The following is a 23222-nucleotide window of genomic DNA, read 5'->3' as shown; positions in this document are numbered from 1 at the left end:
TCCAGAGGGTCCCCTCATCTTCTACCTCCCTAGGTAACCTGCTTCTATTTTTTCTGCTGGACCTCAGGGCTTCAGTCATGCCCCCCAATACCTGATCATGTTCCCTATTCCTTTTTCTATTCCCTTTCCTTCCCAGGTCCCTGCCTCCCTCTTCCCACAGTGATTTCTTTCTTGTCCCTCCCAAGTGGGATTGAGGCATCCTCATTTGGGCCCTTCAGCTTGTTAACCTTTTTGAGTTCTGTGGATTGTATCCTAGGTATTCTGTACTCTTTTGGCTAATAACCACTTATTAGTGAGTACATACCATACATGTACTTTGGGGTCTGAGTTACCTCACTCAGGACGATATTTTCTAGTTCTATCCTGTTGCCTGCAAAACTCATGATTAATAGCTGTATAGTATTCCATTGTATTCATTAACCACATTATCTGTATTTATTCTTCCATTCTGGCTGTTTCCAGATTCTGGCTATTACAAATGAGGCTATTATAAACATAGTGGGTCATGTGTCCCTGGCATGCTGGGGCATCTTTGGGATATATACCCAAATATAGTATAGCTGGGCCTTCAGGTACATATATTTCCAGTTTTCTGAAAAACCTCCAGATTGATTTCCAGAGGATTGTACTGGTTTGCAATCCCACCAACAATTGAGGAGTGTTCCTCTTTCTTCACATCATTGCCAACATATGCTGTCACCCGTGTTTTTGTTCTTAGCCATTCTGATTGGTATGAGGTGGAATCTCAGCATTGTTTGGATTTGCATTTCACTGAGACCAAGGACTTTGAACATTTCTTTAAATAGTTCTCAGCCATTCAATATTCCTCTGTTGTGAATTCTCTGTTTATTTCTATATCCTATTTTTGACTGGGTGTTTGGTTTCCTTTGGTGGTTAACTTCTTGAGTTCTTCATATTTTGGATATTAGCCCTCTATCAGATGTGGGGTTACTGAAGTTCTTTTTTCCAATCTGTAGGTTGTTGGTTTGTCCTATTGCAGTACAGAAGCTATTGAGTTTTAGGGGGTCCCAGTTATGAATTATTGATTTTAGTCCTTGAGCCATTGTAGTTATATTTAGGAAATTCCCCCCTGTGCCAATGAGTTTGAGGTTCTTTCCCACTTTCTCTTCTATTAGATACAGTATATCTGGTTTTATGTTGAAGTCCTTGGATTTGAGGTTTGTGAAGGTGATAAAAATACATATATTTGCATTCTACATGGAGACCACCAGTTAGGCTAGCATCATTTATTAAAGACGGTTTCTGTTTTCCACTATATAGTTTTATCTTTTTTGTCAAAGATCAAGTGTCCATGAATGTGTGAGGTTATTTCTGGGACTTCAATTCTATTGCATTGATTGATATATCTGTCTCTGTACCAATATTGTGTGTTTTTAAATCACTATTTCTCTGTAGTACTTCTTGAGATCAGGGTTGATGATTACCCCAAAAGGTCTTTTATTGCTGAGAACTATTTCGGCTCTCCTGGGTTTTTCATTTTTCTGTATCAAATTGAGAATTACTCTTTCCTGTCTACAAAGGATTGTATTTTAATTTTAATGGGATCTGCATTGAATTTGTAGTTGCTTTGGGTAAATGGTCAGTTTCACTATGTTCACCCTACGGATGCGTGACCATATTTTTTCATCTTCTGAGGTCCTCTTTGAATTCTTTCTTGAGGAACTTGAAGTTCTTGTCATTCAGATCTTTCACTTACTTAGTTAGAGTTAGAGGAAGATATTTTACATTATTTATGGCTATAGTTAAGGGTAGTGTTTTCCTGATTTCTTTCTCAGTCTACTTATTATTTCTAAAAATGGAATTACTTATGAGTTAATTTTATATGCAGCCAGTTTACTAAAGTTGCTTATAAGCTGTAGGAGTGGAATTTTGGCCATACTTTATGTATACTCTCATATCATCTACAATGTGTGATACATTGAATTCTTCCTTTCCAAATTTCATCCACTTGATCTCCTTTGTTTAGCTAATTGCTTAAGCTACAACTTCAAGTATTATATTGAATAGATAGGGAAAGAGCATGCAGCCTTGTCTTGTCCCTGATTTTAGTGGAATTGCTTGAAGTTTATCTCAATTTAATTAGATATTGTCTGTTGGTTTGCCATATAATGCCTTTATTATATTTAGGAATTTTATTATGAATCCTTGATCTCTTCAACACTTTTAACATGAAGGGGTCTCATATTTTGTCAAAATATTTTTCACTATTTATTGATATGATTATGTAAGTTTTTCTCTTTTTTTTCTTTTTTTTTAATTAGATATTTTATTTACACTTCAGATGGCGTCCCCTTTCCCCATTCCTCCCCACCCCCCTTAGGAAACCCCTAACCCATTCCCCCTTATCCTTTTTGCATTTATACATTTTTTTAAAATAATGTTAATCATGGGCTTTATAAGTTTGGAATTGTTCAATCAGAGGTGTAACCCACTGACCAACCTAGATATAACAACTATCTTTGACTGGTGGAAATACTTGAACATCTGCCTCCCTGTGTCCCCCCTCTTTCTCTCTTTCATCACCTAGCTTCTCCTCTCCTTCTTCTTCTCCTCTTCTTACTCCTTTTCTTCCTATCAGTACTCCTCCTACCTTAGCTCCTCCTACACATCACCCTTCCTGTTAAAATGAAACTTTTCTCTCAAAATACAATTAGAGCATAATTATGCCAATTTGTACCAGTGAGGTACAGGATAGTCCTAATACCCAGTCCATCCTTTTGTTGACTAACCAGCTCCTCTGTCGTCTATTCTAACTAAAACATTTAGTTCTGAACCTGGCTTTAGGATGAATGTCAGCTGAAGACCATCCACTCAAATCTTTTCTCTTAAGGTCAATAGCTATATGTTTTCAACCTCATCAGAAATCCAGAATGACTGAGTTAACTATAATTGTGGAAAGCACAAATCATAGTTTCTAAAACTTAGTTAATTTATAGAGACCTCTGAACACCTGGACACCCGCTCTACTTCAAAACGTTGGAGCATCTGTTCTTCTGCCTTCTGGCCCAGGATCATCTGACAGACCTTAGTGCTGAAGAATTATTAAGGGCTGATTACTCTGTCTAGGCAGATATAATCAGTCGACTATTCTGCAAGTGTGTCCTTTTCTGGACAGTAATTTGTCTGTAGAAGGAAAGTGGCAATTCTTGCCTAGTGGCTGTCTCACCACAACTGGAGTAACTCCAAGGATGCTCAATTTCTTCTTAAAATTCAATATAGGAAGCTGTCCGGAGCAGACAGGTCTCTAATGAAAATGAACATTAATACTGAAATGTTTGTCATGTCAATTCTAAGGATTTCTGATGTTTTGAAAACCAGCTATCCATGTAAGGTAATCTGGACTGTTGCCTGTTAACTCCACTCAGCTATTTCTAAATAAAACATAGAGAACACCCTTATAATAAACACCAAGTCATGAATTTGCTATAGTCCCTTAACTCACAGGCTGACCATCTCAAATCAGTTAAAAAAGTTAAAGAAGGACTGGGTCTAAGCTTTGTATTCCTAAATGTGTTATACTGGTACAATGCCTATGAGAGTAACAATATTCATCTCACTCTTATATCACTAAGAAGCTCATGCCAATGAAAACCTTAAAATTTGTAAACAAAGTAAATTGGTGCCATTTAAGAATTTATATCTTCATCTTGATATTAATCATACAGATTTCTACTAATAGGTTATGGCTATGCAATAAACCCTAGCTAATCCTCTCTATTCCGACAAAACCACTACTTTTTCCTAGAGAGACAGCCCAATATTTACCACCTTAGTCCCCATGCCCAGGGAATAGGGGCGCTGACTCATCATTAGCTTCTTCAAGCTGATTATGGGCGTTGAGATATTAGAAGAGGAGTGGGGGAAAGAGCAAATTGATAATCCTCTGATGCTGTGTCTTCGCTGCCTCCAGATGGAATTCTAGGACCTCAGAGGTTTGAGCAGGTCTGCCCAGCTTGCTTGTTGAGTAGATACACCAAGGCTGATCATTCTGCAATATACAATTCTCAAAACAAATTTTAGTATCAAGATAGTTTTTTTTTAAAGAGGGTTGACATTTTATTAAGAATGTTGGTTCTAACCGCTTTTCTATTTTTCCCCTCTTTTATTGGATATAATATTTACATTTCAAATTTTATCCCCTTACCATATTTCCCCCACCACCCAGGAACCCCTTATCCCATCCCCCCTCCTCCTGCCTCTATGAAGGTGTTTACCCACCTACCCCCAGTCCTCCTCCCCACCCTCAGATTCCATCCCCTCAGTGCTCATCCTTCAGGGTACCAATGATCTTGTCTCCCACCTATGCCCAACAAGGCCATCCTCCCCTACATATACAGCTGGAGTCATGTGTCTCTCCCTATTTGCTCCTAGGCTGGTGGTTTAGACCCTGAGGAGTTCTGGCTGGTTGGTATTGTTGCTCTCCTCATGGGGCCACCAGCCCTTATGGTTCCTTCAATTTACTCTCTAACTCCTCCATTGGGAACCTTTGATCAGATTATCTGTCTGTGGTATCTGTCTCTGGGTATGTCCGACTCTGGGAGACCTCTAAGGAGACAGCCTTATCAGGCTGCTGTCAGCTTTCCCATCCTGACATCCCTGTCAGCGTCTATTTTTGGTGACTGCCCATGGAATGAATACCCAGACGCAATGGTCTCCCTACAACCCCCCCTTCAGATTCTGTCCCACACTTTGTCTTCATATTTACTCCCTTGGGTATTTAGTTACTCCTTCTAAGAAAGACCTAGGCATCCTCACTTGTTCTTTCTTCTTCATGAGCTTCATGTCATCTGGTAGTTGAATCTTTGTTGTTTCAGATTTTTGGGCTAATCTCCGCTTATCAGTGAGTAAATACCATGTGTGTTCTTTTGTGATTGGGTTACCTCACTCAGGATGATATTTTCTAGTTCCATCCATTTACCTAAGAATTTCCCAAATTCATTATTTTTATTAGCTGAGTAATATTCCATTGTGTAAATGTACCACATTTTTTGTATCCATTCCTCTGTTGAAGGGCATCTGGGTTCTTTCCAGCTTCTGGCTATTATAAATAATGCTGCTATGAACATAGTGATGCATATGTCTTTGTTATTTGTTGGGGCATTTTCTGGGTATATGCCCAGGAGTGGTATAGCTGGGTCCTCAGGTAGTGCTATATCCAATTTTCTGAGGAACTGCCAGACTGAATTCCAAAGTGGTTGTACCAGCTTGCAACCCCACCAACAATGCAGGAGTGTTCCTCTTTCTTCACATCCTCAGCAGCATCTACAATCACCTGAGTTTTTGATCTTAGCCATTCTGACTGGTGTGAGGTGGTATCTCAGTGTTGTTTTGATTTGCATTTCCCTGATGACTAAGGATGTTGAGCATTTCTTAAGGTGCTTCTCAGCCATTCGAGTTTCCTCAGTTGAGAATTCTTTGTTTAGCTCTGTACCCCATTTTTAATGGGGTTATTTTGTTGTTTGGCGTCTAATTTCTTGAGTTCTTTGTAAATATTCTATATTAGCCCCCTATCAGATGTAGGATTGGTAATGATCTTTTCCCAATATGTTGGTTGCCGTTTTGTCATGTTGACAGTGTCCTTTGCCTTACAGAAGCTTTGCAATTTGATGAGGTCCCATTTGTTGATTCTTGATCTTAGAGCATAAGCCATTGGTGTTCTGTTCAGGAACTTTTCCCCTGTGCCTAGGTATTCGAGGGTCTTCCCCAACTTCTCTTCTATTAGTTTCAGTGTATCTGGCTTTATGTGAAGGTCCTTTATCCACTTGGAGTTGAGCTTTGTGCAAGGGGATAAGAATGGATTAATTTGCATTCTTCTACATGTTGACCTCCAGTTAAACTAGCACCACTTGTTGAAAATGCTGTCCTTTTTCCACTGGATGGTTTTAGCTCCCTTGTCAAAGATCAAGTGACCATAGGTGTGCGGGTTCATTTCTGGGTCTTCAATTCTATTCCATTGATCATCCTGTCTGTCTCTGTACCAATACCATGCAGTTTTTATCACTACTGCTCTGTAGTACAGTTTGAGGTTCGGAATGGTGATTCCCCCAGAGGTTCCTTTATTGTTGAGAATAGTTCTTGCTATCCTAGGTTTTTTGTTATTCCAAATGAATTTGTAAATTGCTCTTTCTATCTCTATGAAGAATTGATTTGGAATTTTGATGGGTATTGCATTGAATCTGTAGATTGCTTTTGGTGGGATAGCCATTTTTACTAAGTTAATCCTGCCAATCCAGGAGCATGGGAGATCTTTCCATCTTCTGAGATCTTCTTCAATTTCTTTCTTCAGAGACTTGAAGTTCTTGTCATACAGATCTTTCACTTGCTTGGTTAGATTCACTCCAAGATAATTTATTTTATTTGTGGCTATTGTGAAGGGTGTCATTTCCCTAATTTCTTTCTCTGCCTGTTTATCCTTTGAATAGAGGAAGGCTACTGATTTGTTTGAGTTGATTTTATATCCAGCCACATTGTTAAAGTTGTTTATCAGGTTTAGGAGTTCTCTGGTGGAAGTTTTAGGTTCACTTAAGTATACTATCATATCATCTGCAAATAGTGAAATTTTAACTTCTTCCTTTCCTATCTGTATCCCTTTGACTTCCTTTTGTTGTCTAATTGCTCTAGCTAAGACTTCCAGTACTATATTGAATAGGTAAGGTGAGAGTGGGCAGCCTTGCCTAGTCCCTGATCTTAGTGGGATTGCTTCAAGTTTCTCTCCATTTAGTTTGATGTTGGCTACTGGCTTGCTGTATATTGCTTTTACTATGTTTAGATATGGGCCTTGAATTCCTGATCTTTCCAAGACTTTTAACATGAAGGGATGTTGAATTTTGTCAAATGCTTTCTCAGCGTCTAGTGAGATGACCATGTGGTTTTTCTCTTTGAGTTTATTTATGTAGTGGATTACATTGATGGATTTCTGACTATTGAACCATCCCTGCATTCCTGGGATAAAGCCTACTTGATCTTGATGGATAATTGTTTTGATGTGTTGTTGGATTCGGTTTGCGAGAATTTTATTGAGTATTTTTGCATCAATATTTATAAGAGAGATTGGTCTGTAGTTCTCTTTCTTTGTTGGGTCTTTCTGTGGTTTAGTTATGAGTGTAATGGTAGCTTCATAGAATGAATTGGGTAGTGTTCCTTCTGTTTCTATTCGATGGAATAACTTGAAGAGGATTAGTATTAGGTCTTCCTTGAAGGTCTGAAAGAATTCTGCACTGAAACCATCTGGCCCCGGACATTTTTTGGTGGGAAGATTTTTAATGACTGTGTCTATGTCTTTAGGCGTTATGGGACTGTTTAGGTGGTTCATCTGCTCCTCGTTTAACTTTGGTACCTGGTATCTATCTAGAAAATGGTCCATTTCCTCCAGATTTTACAATTTTGTTGAGTATAGGCCTTTGTAGTAGGATCTGATAATTTTTTTTTAATTTCCTCTGTTTCTGTTGTTATGTCTCCCTTTTCAGTTCTGATTTTATTAATTTGAATACTGTCTCTGTGCCCTTTGGTTAGTCTGGCTAAGGGTTTGTCTATCTTGTTGATTTTCTCAAAGAACCAGCTCCTGGTTTTGTTGATATTTTGTATAGTTCTTTTTGTTTCGACTTGGTTGATTTTAGCCCTGAGTTTGATTATTTCCTGCCGTCTACTCCTCTTGGGTATACTAGCTTCTTTTTGTTCTAATGCTTTCAGGTTTGCTGTCAAGTTGTTAATGTATGCTCTTTCCACTTTCTTTTTGTGAGCACTTAGAGCTATGATTTTTCCTCTTAGTACTGCTTTCAATGAGTCCCACATGTTTTGATATGATGTGTCCTCATTTTCATTTAAATCTAAAAAGTCTTTAATTTCTTTCTTAATTTCTTCCTTGACCAAGTTATCATTGAGTAGAGCATTGTTCAGTTGCCAAGTGTATGTCGGTTTTCTGATGTTTTTGTCCATGTCAAAGACAAGTCTTAATCCATGGTGGTCTGATAAGGTGCTGGGGATTATTTCAATCTTTTTGTATCTGTTGAGGCCTGTTTTGTGACCAATTATATGGTCTATTTTGGAGAAGGTACCATGAGGTGCTGAGAAGAAGGTATATTCTTTTTTTGGGATGAAATGTTCTACAGATGTCAGTTAAGTCCAATTGGTTCATAACTTCTGTTAGTTTCATTGTGTCTCGATTTAGTTTCTGTTTCCATGATCTGTCCATAGCTGAGAGTGGGGTGTTGAAATCTCCCACTATTATTGTGTAGGGTGCAATGTATGCTTTAAGCTTTAGTAAAGTGTCTTTTATATATGTGGGTGCCCTTACATTTGGGGCATAGATGTTGAGAATTGCGAGTTCCTCTTGGTATATTTTTCCTTTGATGAATATGAAGTGTACTTCTTTATCTTTTTGGATTACTTCTGGTTGAAAACTGATTTTATTTGATATTAGAATCACTACTCCAGCTTGTTTCTTGGGACCATTTGCTTGGAAGATTGTTTTCCAACCTTTTACTGAGGTAGTGTCTGTCCTTTCCACAGAGGTGTGTTTCCTGAATGCAGCAAAATATTGGGTTCTGTTTACGTATCCAGTCTGATAGTCTATGTCTTTTTACTGGAGAATTGAGTCCATTGATATTAAGAGATATTAAGGAAAAATGAGTGTTGTTTCCTGTTATTTTTGTTATTGGCAGTGGAGATATGTTTGTGTAGCTTCCTTCTTTTACTGTTTTTAGAAGATTACTTTCCTGCTTTTTCTAGGTTGTAGTTTCCCTCCTTGTGATGGAGTTTTCCACCAATTATCCTTTGAAGTGCTGGGTTTGTGTTGAGATACTGTGTAAATTTGGATTTGTCATGGAATATTTTGGTTTCTCCATCAATAATGATTGACAATTTTGCTGGATATAGTAGTCTGGGCTGACATTTATGTTCTTTTAGGGTCTGTATGATATCAGTCCAGGATCTTCTGGCTTTTATGGTCTCTGGTGAGAAGTCTGGTGTAATTCTTATAGGTCTGCCTTTATATGTTACTTTGCCTTTTTCCCTTACTGCTTTTAGTATTTTTTCTTTGTTTTGTACATTTGATGTTTTGACTATTATGTGGCGGGAAGTATTTCTTTTCTGGTCTAAACTATTTGGAGTTCTGTAGGCTTCTTGTATATTTATGGACAGCTCTTTCTTTAGGTTAGGGAAGTTTTCCTCTATAATTTTGTTGAGAATATTTACTGGTCCTTTAAGTTGGGAGTCTTCCCCCTCATCTATTCCTATTATCCTTAGGTTTGGCCTTCTCATTGTGTCTTGGATTTCTTGTATATTTGGGGTTAGTAGCTTTTTGTATTTTGCATTTTCTTTGACAGTTGTGTCAATGTTTTCCATGGTATTTTCTGCACATGAGATTCTCTCTTCCATCTCCTGTATTCTGTTGGTAATACTTGTGTCTATGACTCCTGATCGTTTTTTTAAGTTTTCTATCTCCAGGGTGTTCTCCCTTTGTGATTTCTTTATTGTTTCTACTTCCATTTTTAGATCCTGCATGGTTTTGTTTAATTCCTTCTCCCGTTTGGTTGCATTTTCTTGCAATTCCTTAAGGGATTTTTGTGTTTCCTCTTTAAGGGTTTCTATCTGCTCTTTGAGAGTGTTATTTATGTCTTTCTTAAAGTCCTCTATCATCATCATGAGAAGTGATTTTAATTCTGAATCCTGCTTTTCTGGTGTGATGGGGTGTTCAGGGCTTGCTATGATGGGAGAACTGGGTTCTGATGATGCCATGTAACTTTGGTTTCTGTTGCTTACATTCTTGCGCCTTCCTTTTGCCATCTGGTTAAATCTAGTGCTACCTGTGCTTCTGTCTCTGATTGTAGCCTTCCTTTCCAGTTGTCTCGCTTGTGTTTGGTCTTCTAGGGGTCCAGATGTCTCTATGATTTTTTCCAGCTGCACTGATTAAGGTTGTATCTCTAGGATGCCTCAGGATATGGTGCCTCCAAGGTAGCAGTCCAGCTAGTTGTCTGCTGTTCTGGGTGCAGTGTCTCCTCTTGGATATCTCAGGATATGTTGTTTGACACTCTGAGTTCAGTTATTCCTCTGTGTCTCTGGGTTGAGTGGACCTTCCAGTATGTCTCAGGCGGTGACCGGGGTCCACACAACTGCAGACCTGGCAGAGGTCTGGTCTAGGCCTCAGACCAGGGAGATGGGCAGAAGGGGGGTGCTAGCCGGCAGGGGCTGGGGGGGGTGTCTGCTGGATTCTGAGCACTCAGGGCACCCAGCTATGAGTTCAGGGTAGTTTGTGGGTTTTCCTACCTAAAGCTGGTTGTGGGATCTGTGGAGCCCCCAGAATGTGTCTGGCAGCAGTAACCGGGGTGCACTCACCAACAGGCCTCAGACCGGAAGAGGGGCAAGCGGCAGCAGGGGAGTGCTAGCGCTGGCTATGGGTTCTATGGATCCCCCAGAATGTGTCTGGCGGAATCCAGGGTACACTCACAAGCTGGCCTAGCAGAGGTCCGCCCCAGGCCTCAGACAGGAAGAGGGGCGCATGGCGACAGGGGAGTGCTAGTGCTGGCAATGGGTTCTATGGATCCCCCAGAATGTGTCTGGTGGAATCCGGGGTACACTCACAAGCCGACCTGGCAGAGGTCCGGCCCAGGCCTCAGACCAGAAGAGGGGCGCGCGGCGGCAGGGGAGTGCTAGTGCTGGCTATGGTTTCTATCCATCTTTCTCTCTTTCATCACCTAGCTTCTTCTCTCCTTCTTCTCCTCTCCTTACTCCTTCTCTTCCTCTCCCTGAAATGTAAATATATAAAATATCAAATTCAAAAATTTTAAAAAAACAACAAAACAAAATAAACAGCTTAATAAATATCAGAAGACAAAAAGGTTGGCATTTTATCATAAAAAAATGCATGTTGTATTTCAAGCCTTTGAACTACAATAGCATGTTCATTTGATTTGCATCTAACTTGTAAATCATATTTAGCTGTATTGATGTGTTAAAATTTTAACTGGTACTTTTGAATAGTCTTCATCTTGTAAATAATACTAGTAATTATATACACACTCTGGTATCATTTTATCTTTATACTTATGAAAATTTTTAACTATTTATACAATCACTATAGTTATTCTTATGTTAATTACTACTTTAAGAAATTTTCTCAATTTACCACATAATATTGATTTTTATTGTAAAGACAATTTACTATAAAGACACTGACTGGTTAAGTATATATCTTAGATGTCAGAGTACTTGCCAAATATGCTCAAGACATGGGGTTTTCTCCCCATAAAAAGATAAATCTTACATAGCAGTATACATTCCAAGTATGTAAAATGCATAGTATTTTTCCCAGCACTGTTCAAACTGTCTATGAATCATATGCCAGTAACCATAGCATCAATTTAAGTCCTGATAGATCATCAGTTTAAGTCCTCTTCACCTGAATGTTGATTTTAAGGTATCCAAAGATATACATACGAATTACTCAAAGGCAAAAAAGTAGAACAGTTGAGATAGGTGAATTGATTTCTTTGTTTGCTTCTTTGTACCTTTCAAGACTTTCCTTTCATTTTATTTTTCTATATAATAAAAGATTTTGGCTTATAAAATCTATGCTTTCTTTTTCATTATTTTCCTTTTCATTTACATGAAATAACTATATATGCAACAGAATTGGAAGTCAAGTGATATAACAATTGTGGTATTAGATTATGCTTTTATATTCCATGTAGTTTTAAAGTGAAAACTCACAAGTCAGATACTTTAGGCATCTTTATTGTACAACATGCAAATTCTGTCAGATAGAGTGAGGAGAGAGGAAAATGTGCCATGGTACAGCAGATTCTTGTGAATTACTTGTTTTCACAACAGTATCATAACAGTGACTACATCTTTGTATGAATATGTAATATGAAAAGAATGTGCATTTTTCTAATTCAGACTAATTGTTATTAAATAAATATTCATGCATTCAGAGAGAATGTAATGTCTATATATGAACAAAAACATGCCATGATTTTAGGTACCAAGCATTCCTTTCAGCTCAAATAGGTTTTCCAATGTTCAGTGATATGGTAGTTATGTTATTCAAAACATAATAAGGCTCTGGAATACTTTTCTATATAATCTACATTTTTCAATGTCATATCATTCTCTGTAACATTTTATTAAACTCATCATGCTATTCTATTACTTATCTCTTAGATTTCCTGATTAAAACACTCCCTTGTCATTCTCTTCCATACCATCTCATGCATGGCCATTAATCTTTTGCATATTTATGACATGCTTTTCTTTTTTGTTGTTGTTTTGGTTTTTCTTTCATTCTTTTTTATTGGATATTATGATTACATTTTAGATTTTATCCCGTTACCCCATTCTCCCCACCACCCAGGAACCTCCTATCCCATTCCACCTCCTCATGTTTCTATGAGGATGTGCCCCTACCTATCCCAAACTCTCACCTCCCCACCCTCAAATTCCCCCCTCACTCGGTGTTCAGCTTTCATGGGACCAAGGATCTCCTTTCCCAATATGCCTGACAAGGCCATCTTTCCCAACATATACAGATGGAGTCATGGGCCCCTCCCTTTGTGCTCCCAGGCTGGTGGTTTGGACCATGGGGAACTCTGGTTGGTTGGTATTGTTGCTCTCCTCATAGTGCCCCAAACACTTTTTGCTCCTTCATTCTTCTCTCTAACTTCTCCATTGGAAAACCCTTGATCAGATCAGTGGTTAGCTGTAAGCATCTTCCTCTGAATGTGTCAGACTCTGGCTTTTATAGTCTCTGGTGAGAAGTCTGGTGTAATTCTTATAGGTCTGCCTTTATATGTTACTTTACCTTTTTCCCTTACTGCTTTTAGTATTTTTTCTTTGTTTTGTACATTTGATGTTTTGATTACTATGTGACAGGAGGTATTTCTTTTCTGGTCTAGTCTACTTGGAGTTCTGTAGGCGTCTTGTATATTTATGGACATCTCTTTCTTTAGGTAAGGGAAGGTTTCCTCTATAATTTTGTTGAAGATATTTGCTGACCCTTTAAGTTGGGAGTCTTCATCCTCATCTATACCTATTATCATTAGGTTTGGCCTTCTCATTGTGTCCTGGATATCTGGATGTTTTGGATTAGGAACGTTTTGCATTTTGCATTTTCTTCGACAGTTGTGTCAATATTTTCCATGGTATCTTCTGTACATGAAATTCTCTCTTCTATCTCTTGTATTCTATTGGCGATTCTTGCATCTATGACTCCTGATCTTTTTCCTAGGATTTCTATCTCCAGGATAGTCTCCCTTTGAGATTTCTTTATTGTTTCTACTTTCATTTTTAGATCTTGGATCATTGTGTTTAATTCCTTCATCTGTTTGGTTGTGTTTCCTTGCAATTCTTTAAGGGATTTTTGTGTTTCCTCTTTAAGGCCTTCTACCTGTTTACCTGTGTTTTCCTCAAGTTCTTTGAGAGTATTATTTATGTCCTTCTTAAATCCTCTATCATCATCATGAGAAGTGATTTTTATTCTGAATCCTGCTTTTTCAGTGTGATGGGGTATTCAGGGTTTGCTATGGTGGGAGAACTGGGTTTTGATGATGTCAAGTAACTTTGGTTTTTTGTTGTTTATGTTCTGGCACTTGCCTTTTGCCATCTGGTTAGCTCTAGTGCTACCTGCACTCACTGGTTCTGACTAAAACCTGCCTTTCCAGATATTTTGCTTATGTCAGAACTCCTCAGGGTCCAGGTGTCTCTGTGATTCTGTGATCCTGAGCTCCAGCTGCTTTGAGTACAGTGGCTCCTCTAGGATGTCTCAGGATATGGTGTATCCATGGTAGCAGACCAGCTAGGTGTCTGCTGCTCTGGGTGCAGTGTCTGCTCTAGGATGTCTCAGATTAAGGTGTTTTCCTGGGAGCAGAGCAGGTAGCTGTTTGCTTCTCTGAGTGTAGTGGCTCCTCTAGGATGTCTCAGGATATGGTGTCCACTGCTCTGAGTTCAGTTGTTTTTCTAGGATATCTCAGGATAAGGTGTCTTCAAGGGAGCAGACCAGTTGGGTGTCTGTCCCAGCCACAAGGACCAGGTGAGGGGCAGAAGGGGAGTGGTATTCTGCAGTGGTGAGTTTTGGGTACCTGGTGGGTCTTGAGCACTCCCTGCTCTTAGTTGTAGCTCTGGGACATAGGGCAGTGGGCAACTGTTCTTACCTGTTGCTCTGAGGTCTGTGGCCTCTCTAGGATGTTTTGGGATAAGGTGTTCACATGGGAGCAGACCAGCTGGGTGTCTGCTCCAAACACAAGGCGGGTGTCTACTCCAGCCACAAGGCCATGCTTTTGTATAGTTAATTTTTACTGAATGTGTGTGTGCATATAACAGTTATATAACTATGACCTACTTAGTAAATTGGATAATTAACTGGGTGTTCATCTCTAAAAATGACCATTTCCCATCCTTTCAGTAGCATTTATTTGCCTGTATACTTGAGTGTATGTCTGAGTCTCTGTGAGGATCTTCCTCTTGTTGAAGCAGGTCTACTATTATTTTCATAGTTGAATTATTTTATTGGCAATCACATATTTGGGGTATCATATTTGTATCTTTTCTGATAGTAATAGGATACACAGTTTCACATGTGTCTTGATTATTTGACTCTTACAACTTTTTGGCCTAACTTCCACAAAGTCCCCCAAGGTTAGTAGCAGATATGTGGTTGATTTTTTAAGTTCCTTTGGGCACCAATCAGTATCACTCATTCTACTTTGACCCATTAAATTATACTGTAGTCATCATCAGTTACAAAGAAAAAAAGTATTTTGTGAGTTATAGGAGGTACACTTATCTGTGGGTTTAAGGAAAATATTTAGAATGAATTTTTCCCAACTTTTAATATTGTAGGAGACTACATATGAATACACTGTTTCACCACTGTGGACATCGAAAAACTGTGTATGTTTTTTTTTTTTACACATAAATGCCAATGAATTAATTTCCTTCCTAATGGTTATTTCAGACATGATATAAAATAATATGACATTTAATGAAGCAAATAAAATCTCTTTATATGAACACACATTTTAGGTCCTGAAAGAAAAAACAATTTGAAAAACTATCAATAATAAAGGTTTTTTTTAAACATCACATCTTGAAAGTATAATTGTTTGCTTCCATTTATGCATAGTTTTTGACTTCCAAAGTATATGTTATATTCTTCAGTAGAAGTCATAGGCTTATAAAGGAAAAGATAAGTGAGGAATATGAGTTCAGATTCACAGAGCCCTCATCACACTGGGAATGGCAATGTCCAGTTACAGTGGAAGTACTCTTACAAGGATATGGGAAGATGATACAGGAAAATTTCCAAAGGCCCTCCTGGCATGTGTAGGAGTGACAACACAGACAGATAATTTGAAGAAGGCTAAAAAATATTAGAAAATTTTTCATGCACAGTTCATGAATAAGCATTAATATGTGTACTCATATATCTATATAAATATATATACATATATATACATATGTATATATATACGTATATATGTATATGTATATATATATATATATTCTGGTATATATATATATATATATATATATATATATATATATATATATCAGAAACAGAAATCCTAACCCAGAGCATACACAAAGACAATATCTGATACATATGCAAGTGCATAAAAGGCAACTGTTTCCGCAAATAGATTCAATTCAATAAGTGAGCTCTTTCACTGTATAATACTGTATCTCAAAAACTTGGTTGCTTAATAGAGACAATGGTATTTTATGATCTTTTTGGCTAGAAGATCAGAGAATAGGACATTTGTGACAAATTCCAACCTTATTCATGGGTAAAATTATGCTGTTTGGACATCTCAAGATAAAAGAAATCATGTTTGCCTTTTGTCTATAATTAATAAGTATGTCATTTGAGTATCTCATAAACTAGAAATGGCATAGCACAACATTCTAATTGAAACCATTTACTGGTAGAAATAAAAGTTTATGGTATGAAAACAAAATCTTTAGACTGTAGAAACCATTGCACTAGTTTTTAGATAAGATAATGTTCCCCTTCTGAACGCTGTAATACTTCTTTGCAGTATTCGTCCACATAACTACCAGCTTGTTTTGGCCATGATATTTGCCATTGATGAGATCAACAGAAACTCCCACATTTTACCAAACACCTCTCTGGGACTTGAAGTATATAATCTCCCACATTATGAAAGGAATGTTCTAAAGAGTGTGTTCTATTGGCTCACAGGTTTGAGCTTTTTTATCCCTAATTACAGCTGCAGAAAAGAGAGTAAATCAGCTGCTACACTTACTGGAATATCATTGAAAACATCTCAACTCATTGGGAGAGTGTTAGATCTTTACAGATTTCCTCAGGTGAGTGATGATTAGTCATGTAGCTTTTCTCACATTAAGCTGTGTGCAAAACAGAAGGGGAAATTGTAATTACTTAACTAGAGAAAAGCAACTGCAGAGACAGGCAAAGACACATCCATGTATTTAATTTTCAAATACAGAAAAGAGGATAAAGAATGTAGAGAGTAGTTTGAAACCTTGAGACCCTTCTGTAATTTTGGGAAACTTTCAGCAAGTGAAATGTCAGTTTGAGAAGTACTGATTACTTTTTTATCTCTGTCACTACAATCTGTTATTTAAGACTAAGACTGTTTTTTACTGCAATTCTTCTCCTATTTAAAATACTATAATCTTTTTAGCTCACTTTTGGGCCTTTTGAACATAATCTGAATGAACGAAGCCAGTTTCCAACTCTGTACCAGGTGGCCCCCAAAGACACATCTCTGATGCATGGCATTGCCTCTTTGTTGCTTCATTTCAACTGGACCTGGGTGGGACTCTTCCTCATAGATGACCACAAAGGTACTCAGTTTCTATCAGACTTGAAAAAGGAGATGGACAGAAATAGACTCTGCATAGCTTTTGTAGAAACAGTGACAGTCATGGGGGAATCATTATATTATATCTACTTCCACGCTCAGGTACGTATTCTGGAATCATCAGCAAATGTAGTTGTCATTTATGGAGACATTGCTTTTTTATTGAATACAGTAGTAAATGGATGGAACAAGCATATGACAAGAAAAGTTTGGGTCATGAACTCAAAATGGAGTGGACAAAACTTTCATAATTATAACATGTTAGATTTATTCCATGGTAGTCTGACTTTTTTACCTCATCGTGGGGAGATTTTTGGTTTCACACAATTTATTCAGGAAGCCACGCCTACCAAGTACCCAGAAGACATTTATCTTCATTTCTTTTGGGATTGGTTTTTTAATTGCTCATTTTTGGATTCTAGTTGCAAAATCTTTGAAAACTGTTTACCAAATGCCTCCTTGGAATTGTTGCCAGGGAATATTTTTGACATGGTCATGACTGAAGAGAGTTATAATGTATATAATGCTGTGTATGCAGTGGCCCAAAGTCTCCAAGAGATGACTCTCAATAAAGTTCAAGTTGAACCACAGGCAAATAAAGATAGGAGTACGTTATTCCCCTGGCAGGTAATATTTCTTTCATTGTATTGTAACATCACAAATGTGACACCAGCTGCTGTAAATGTTCTCAAACTAGATATTGTAGATTCCAGTTTTTATGTCAAGAAAGTGTATGAGGTACTATACATTAAAGAGATTATACATGAGTGCACACTGATGTCTATGTACATGATGAGTGGGCTATTGGGAGTTTTCATTTAAAATAATAATTCTGACTTTGATTACATCAGCAGCAATATTTCTCTTGGTAATGCTTCAGTAGGAAAATCCATCTTTCCTGTTCATTTCTCACAAAAAAGAATAAAACTACATACCAAATATCACTGTGCACTACTAGAATTGTTGTGGCCCCTAAAAACCCTTGACTGTCCACCAAACTCAAGAAATCTTATGTTTCACATTCAGAATCTGAAAAATTATGAAAATAGAAGAAGGTATCTAGCTATCATAGAAGTTGAGATTTGTTTGCTCTGTATCCTTTGATCGTTTGATAATGCTTGGGTTAGTAAATTTTCTGAAACAGGCATTTATTTTACCAAAAAGTAGTTATTACCTACTGAGTATTCCTTGGTTGAACACCATAGACACTTAATTTAAAACAGCATTAACATAAATTACTTTCAGGAAATAACTTCTTATTTGTAGTTCTGTTATGGCTCTTTGACTCCAAATTTATCAAAGGATTTCACATATGTTTTAGCTTCACCCTTTTCTGAAGAACATTCAAGTGAAAAATTCTGTTGGTGATCATGTGTTTCTGGATGGGAAGCAAAAGGCAGATACAGAGTATGATATTAATAACTTTTGGAATTTCCCAAAATGTCTTTCGCTATTTGTGAAAGTGGGGACATTTTCTCCAAGTGCTCCCAAGGGGCAACAATTGTTGATATCAGAAGATATGATTCAATGGCCCATAGGATTTGCAGAGGTAGGTGTGTTTATTATTTAAAAGATTCTAATGCATGTAAATAACAAATCTATGCTTCTGGATTGCACAACCATTGATTGTTCATTTGGGCACCATCAATATACCAGTAACTATCCATATAAGAAATTTTACTGATAGGTTATTCTGGTAGATGTGTTTCCAAATATATTCTGATTATCTATTTTTTATTTAAAATCAGGATATAGATTAATAGTTTGTCACAATTTTGTCATTAAACATCAAACAAGATGTTTTAGTTAATTTTAGATGTTTTAGATGTTTAGATGTTTTCACTACTTGACATAATATAGAGTTACTGGAAACAAGGAGTCTTCATAAAAAATATTTACAAACTTTTTGACTAAAGACAAACCTGTCATGCACTGTCCTCATAAAGGATTGATATGGAGGGGTCAGTAAAATAAGAGTGGTAGGAGATGTTTGTTAGGTTTTTAAAACGTTTTTTCACTGTTTTCACAGTTTTCCACTGTTAACTCCTGTCCTTATTTCTGTTGATAATAAATGGTGAGTTAGATAATTAAGATAAAATAAACCTTTCTGCAGATACTTTGCTATTAGCATGCTGTTTTATCACAATAAAGGAAATCCTAAGTAAGACAACCAGCTTAGACAGTTATGGTCATTATTAAAAGTCTTTTGCTTATATGCTTATGGCAGACAAAACAGCAAAGTGAAATAGTGTCCATTTTGATCCACCTGTCTGGTTAGAAATATGTAGTTGACAAAATTAATGTAAGCAAAGAAGAATTTTGTTTTAAAATCACAGTTTCAGAGTAACACCCATCATATCACAGAAACATGACAGCACCAAGTTTAGGAAAGTAGGAAGATTTCATCCAAAATCAGGAAAAACGGGGTGATAACTTCTACTGACCCACTTCTCATTTGACTCAGTTGCTAAACATAATAGCAGATACTTTGGCATATCATCAAAACTTATCTAATGGAATGCAGGAAACACATCTCAGAATGCCCAAATAATTGTTTTATGGTGAATGTGGTGGTTTGAATATGCTTTGCCCAGGGAGTGTACTATTAGTAGGTGTGGCATTTTGGGAGTAGGTATAACCTTTCTGGAGGAAGCGTGTCATTGTGGGCATGGGATTTAAGACCCTCTCTTGTCCTAACTACCTGAAAGTTAGTCCTCTCCTAACAGCTTTCAGTTAAACATGAAGAACTGTCAGCTCCTCCTGTACCACGTGTGCCTAGACTCTTTCATGTTCCTACCTTGATGATAATGGACTGAACCTCTAAATTTATAGGCCATTTCTAATTACATGTTGTCATTATAAGAATTGTCCTGATCATGGTGTCTGTTAACAGCAGTAAAACCACAACTAAGACAGTGACAACAATTCATATCAAGCTTATAGTACAAATCACAGACACAACATCAATAAGTGTCTTTTGTGCAGACATGAATCTCAAGGGCAGGATCAGTCTATAGTCCCGACATGTCTTCCTTAAACATTTTTCCCAGTGACCTAACTTACATCTTCTTTGTCCTTTGTTTTAAAAATCTCTACTAATCTTAAAGATTTTATAGTATTAGGACATATCTTTAGAAAGAATGAACTTTGTAGGTCATGTCAAATAGGAAACATGGGGTAACACAGGAAATACCTCGATTTTAAAACATAAAATTTAATTAATAAATGTTATATTCTGAAATACATCAGTTAAGCTGGCTTAAATAAATAGCGAGGCATTTTGTATTTTGTATTAAATATTTTTTTCCAGATTCCCCAGTCTGTCTGCAATGAGAACTGCAGTCCTGGATCCAAGAAAGTCATCTTGGAGGGCAGAGCTTCCTGTTGCTTTGACTGCATACCTTGCCCAGAAAATGAGATTTCCAATATGACAGGTGAATGAAAAAAAATTAAGAAACTCCAAAGAGCTAATCTAAAGGGATAAAAGTATGGATGTGAACCTCATAGACAGTTCTTTACTTCAATTAGTGATTTAAATCTTTTGCCTATACTTTCTATTAAAATGACATACAATACATTCAAATTTTTGATCCATTGAGGGATCCTTATTGCCTCCTAAATTCACTTTCACAGAGGAGAGATGAAAGTTCCATTTTAGCATAGAATTTAATTGACAATATGCCAAGTATAATGTCTTTATAATTTTGAAACAAAATTTCTATCACAGTTATCATTCTGGGTGATTTCAGCCTCACTATCATAATTCCATTACAACCTTGATTCACTCAGGTGCCTAGGAATGTTTTTCCCCCAGGAAATTGTTTTCTGTTTGTTTTTTATTGTATGGTATAATTACACTTATAAATTAACTTACTTACAAGATTTTATTGCCAGGTCATCTCCACAACAATGTAAAAATGAAACAATAGGTTATACAATGAACTTAAGGTATTGTGAACAATCTGTTAAACAAAGGCACTAATAAACTTATGGGATATAATTGAAACCAGTATCCAAATTTTGAATAGTATCTCATGATCTTACTCATATTCTTCCATCAAGCATTAATGAATTAGAAATTTAATGTTTATATATCTACTAATGAAATTGAAAGTATAATTATATAATATCTGAATTTTTATCATAACAGCAGCAAAGTTGGTGCTGTTTTCAATGCTTAAAATATGTGATATTACTCATTAAATCAATGACCAAATTCCAATAGTGAATTAACAATCTTATTAGAACTATTGAAAACAAAATCATAATGTGGAATAAAGTCATTTTACTGCTTTTGAAATGAGAAAAGCTGGCCCATGACCATCCATTTCAAGTTGCTAAAGTGAATATGCCAAGCTCTGCTGCTCACAACAGTGACCACATGCTAGGACAATGACAGCAATAATAATGAGTTCCATGCAAATATGGGCAAGATTGAAATCTGTGTCAAAATAAGTTCAAGAAACATAAGAAAGTCGCAAGGTATAATCAGAGGTTGTACACTAATCACGGTGTCACTCCATGTTGAATAGGAAAGGAACCTAGAGATGGCAAGTTATTATTAGTCACTCTTTTGCATAATATAATTTTCTTTTTTATTGGATATTTTATTTACATTTCAGATGCCATGCCCTTTCCCCATTTACCCCCTAGGAAACCCCTATCCCATGCCCCCTTTGTCTTTTTGCTTTTATACAATTTTAAAAATGTTAATCAAAGGCTTTATAATTTTGGTAATGCTCAATCAGAAGTGTAACCCAATACTCAACCTAGACATATTAACTGTCTTTGACTGGTGGAGACACGTGAACATCTGCCTCCATGGCCCCACTTTCTCTCTCCTTCTTTCTCTCATCACCTAGCTTCTCCTCTCCTTCTCCTTCTCTCCTTACTCCTTCTCTTCCTCTCGGTACTCCTCCCACCTTAGCTCCTCCTACATATCACCCTTCCCGTTAAAATAAAACTTTTCTCTCAAAATGCAATTAGATCATAGTTATTCCTAATTGTACAGGTGAGGTACAAGATAGTCCTAATACCCAGTCCATCATTTTGTTGACTAACCAGAACCTCTGTCATCTCTCCTAACTAAAACACTTAGTTCTGAACCTGGCTTTGCCTTGGCTTTAGAATGAACGTCAGCTGAAAACCATCCACTCAAATCTTTTCTCTCAAGGTAAATAGCCAGGAGTGGCTATGAGACTAAAAGTTTTCAACACTGTCAAAAATCCAAAATGGCTGAGTTAACTAAAATTATGGGAAGCACAACGCATAGCTTCTAAAATTTAGCCAATTTATAGAGACCGCTGAACACCTGGACACTTCCTATACTACAAAATGTTTGAGCATCTGATTTTCAGCCTTCTGGCCCAGGATCAACTGACAGACCTTAGTGTTGCAGAATTATTAAGGGTTGATTACTCTGTCTAGGCAGATATAATCAGTCGACTATTCTGCAAGTGTGACCTTTTCTGGACAGTAATTTGTCTGTAGAGGAAAAGAGGCAATTCTTGCCTAGTGGCTGTCTCACCACAACTGGAGTAACCCCAAAGATGCTCAATTTCTTCTTAGAATCCAAGACAGGAAGCTGTCAGGAGCAGATAGGTCTCTAATCAAAATGAACATTACTACAGAAATGTTTGTCATGTCAATTCTGTGGACTTCTGATGTTTTGAAAACCAACTATCCATGTAAGGTAATCTGGACTGTTGTCTGATAACTCTACTCAGCTATTTCTAATTAAAACATAGAAAACACCCTAACAATAAACTCCAAGCCATGAATTTTTTTATAGTCCTTTAACTCACAGGCTAACCATTTCAAATCTGTTTTAAAAAGTTAAAGAAGGACTTGGTCTAAGCCTTGTATTCCTAAATGTGTTATATAGGTACAATGCCTATGAGAGTATCAATATTCATCTCACTTTTATATCAATAAGAAGCTCATACCAATGAAAACCTTAAATTTGAAATCAAAGTAAATTTGTGCCATTTAAGAAATTATAACTTCATCTTGATAATAATTGTACAGATTTCTACCAATAGGTTATGGCTATGCAATAAATCCTAGCTAATCCTCCATATTCCCACAAAACCACTACTTTTCCCTAGAAAGACAGCCCAATATTTACCACCTTAGTCCCCAAGCCCAGGGAATAGGGGCGCTGACTCTTCTTTAACTTCTTCAAGCTGATTACGGCTGTTGAGATATTAGAAGAGGGGTTGGGGAAGAGTGAATTGATAAGCCTCTGATGCTGTGTCTTTACTGCATCCAGATGGAATTCCAAGACATCAGAGGTTTGATCAGGTCTTCTCAGCTTGCTTGATGAGTAGATACACCAAGGCTGTGTATTCTGAAATATAC

The 23222-nt window shown here is 37.1% G+C and overlaps 1 protein-coding gene across 1 annotated transcript in view; it reads left to right on the top strand.

The window, feature by feature from the left end:
* The window catches only part of LOC143436469 (vomeronasal type-2 receptor 116-like), a 42039-nt gene that overhangs the window by 9578 nt on the left and 9239 nt on the right, over window positions 1-23222 (top strand). Inside the window, exons 2-5 of the mRNA XM_076920856.1 lie at window positions 16053-16344; window positions 16683-17489; window positions 18184-18411; window positions 20173-20296. Of these exons, the coding sequence (XP_076776971.1) occupies window positions 16053-16344; window positions 16683-17489; window positions 18184-18411; window positions 20173-20296 (1451 nt within the window). The remainder of the gene's footprint in view (window positions 1-16052; window positions 16345-16682; window positions 17490-18183; window positions 18412-20172; window positions 20297-23222) is intronic.

This window comes from Arvicanthis niloticus, chromosome 22 (assembly GCF_011762505.2).
Source record: "Arvicanthis niloticus isolate mArvNil1 chromosome 22, mArvNil1.pat.X, whole genome shotgun sequence".
NCBI classification, from domain to species: domain Eukaryota; kingdom Metazoa; phylum Chordata; class Mammalia; order Rodentia; family Muridae; genus Arvicanthis; species Arvicanthis niloticus.
The sequence above is the reverse complement of the archived record's forward strand: the minus strand, read 5'-3'. Positions and strand labels throughout refer to the sequence as shown.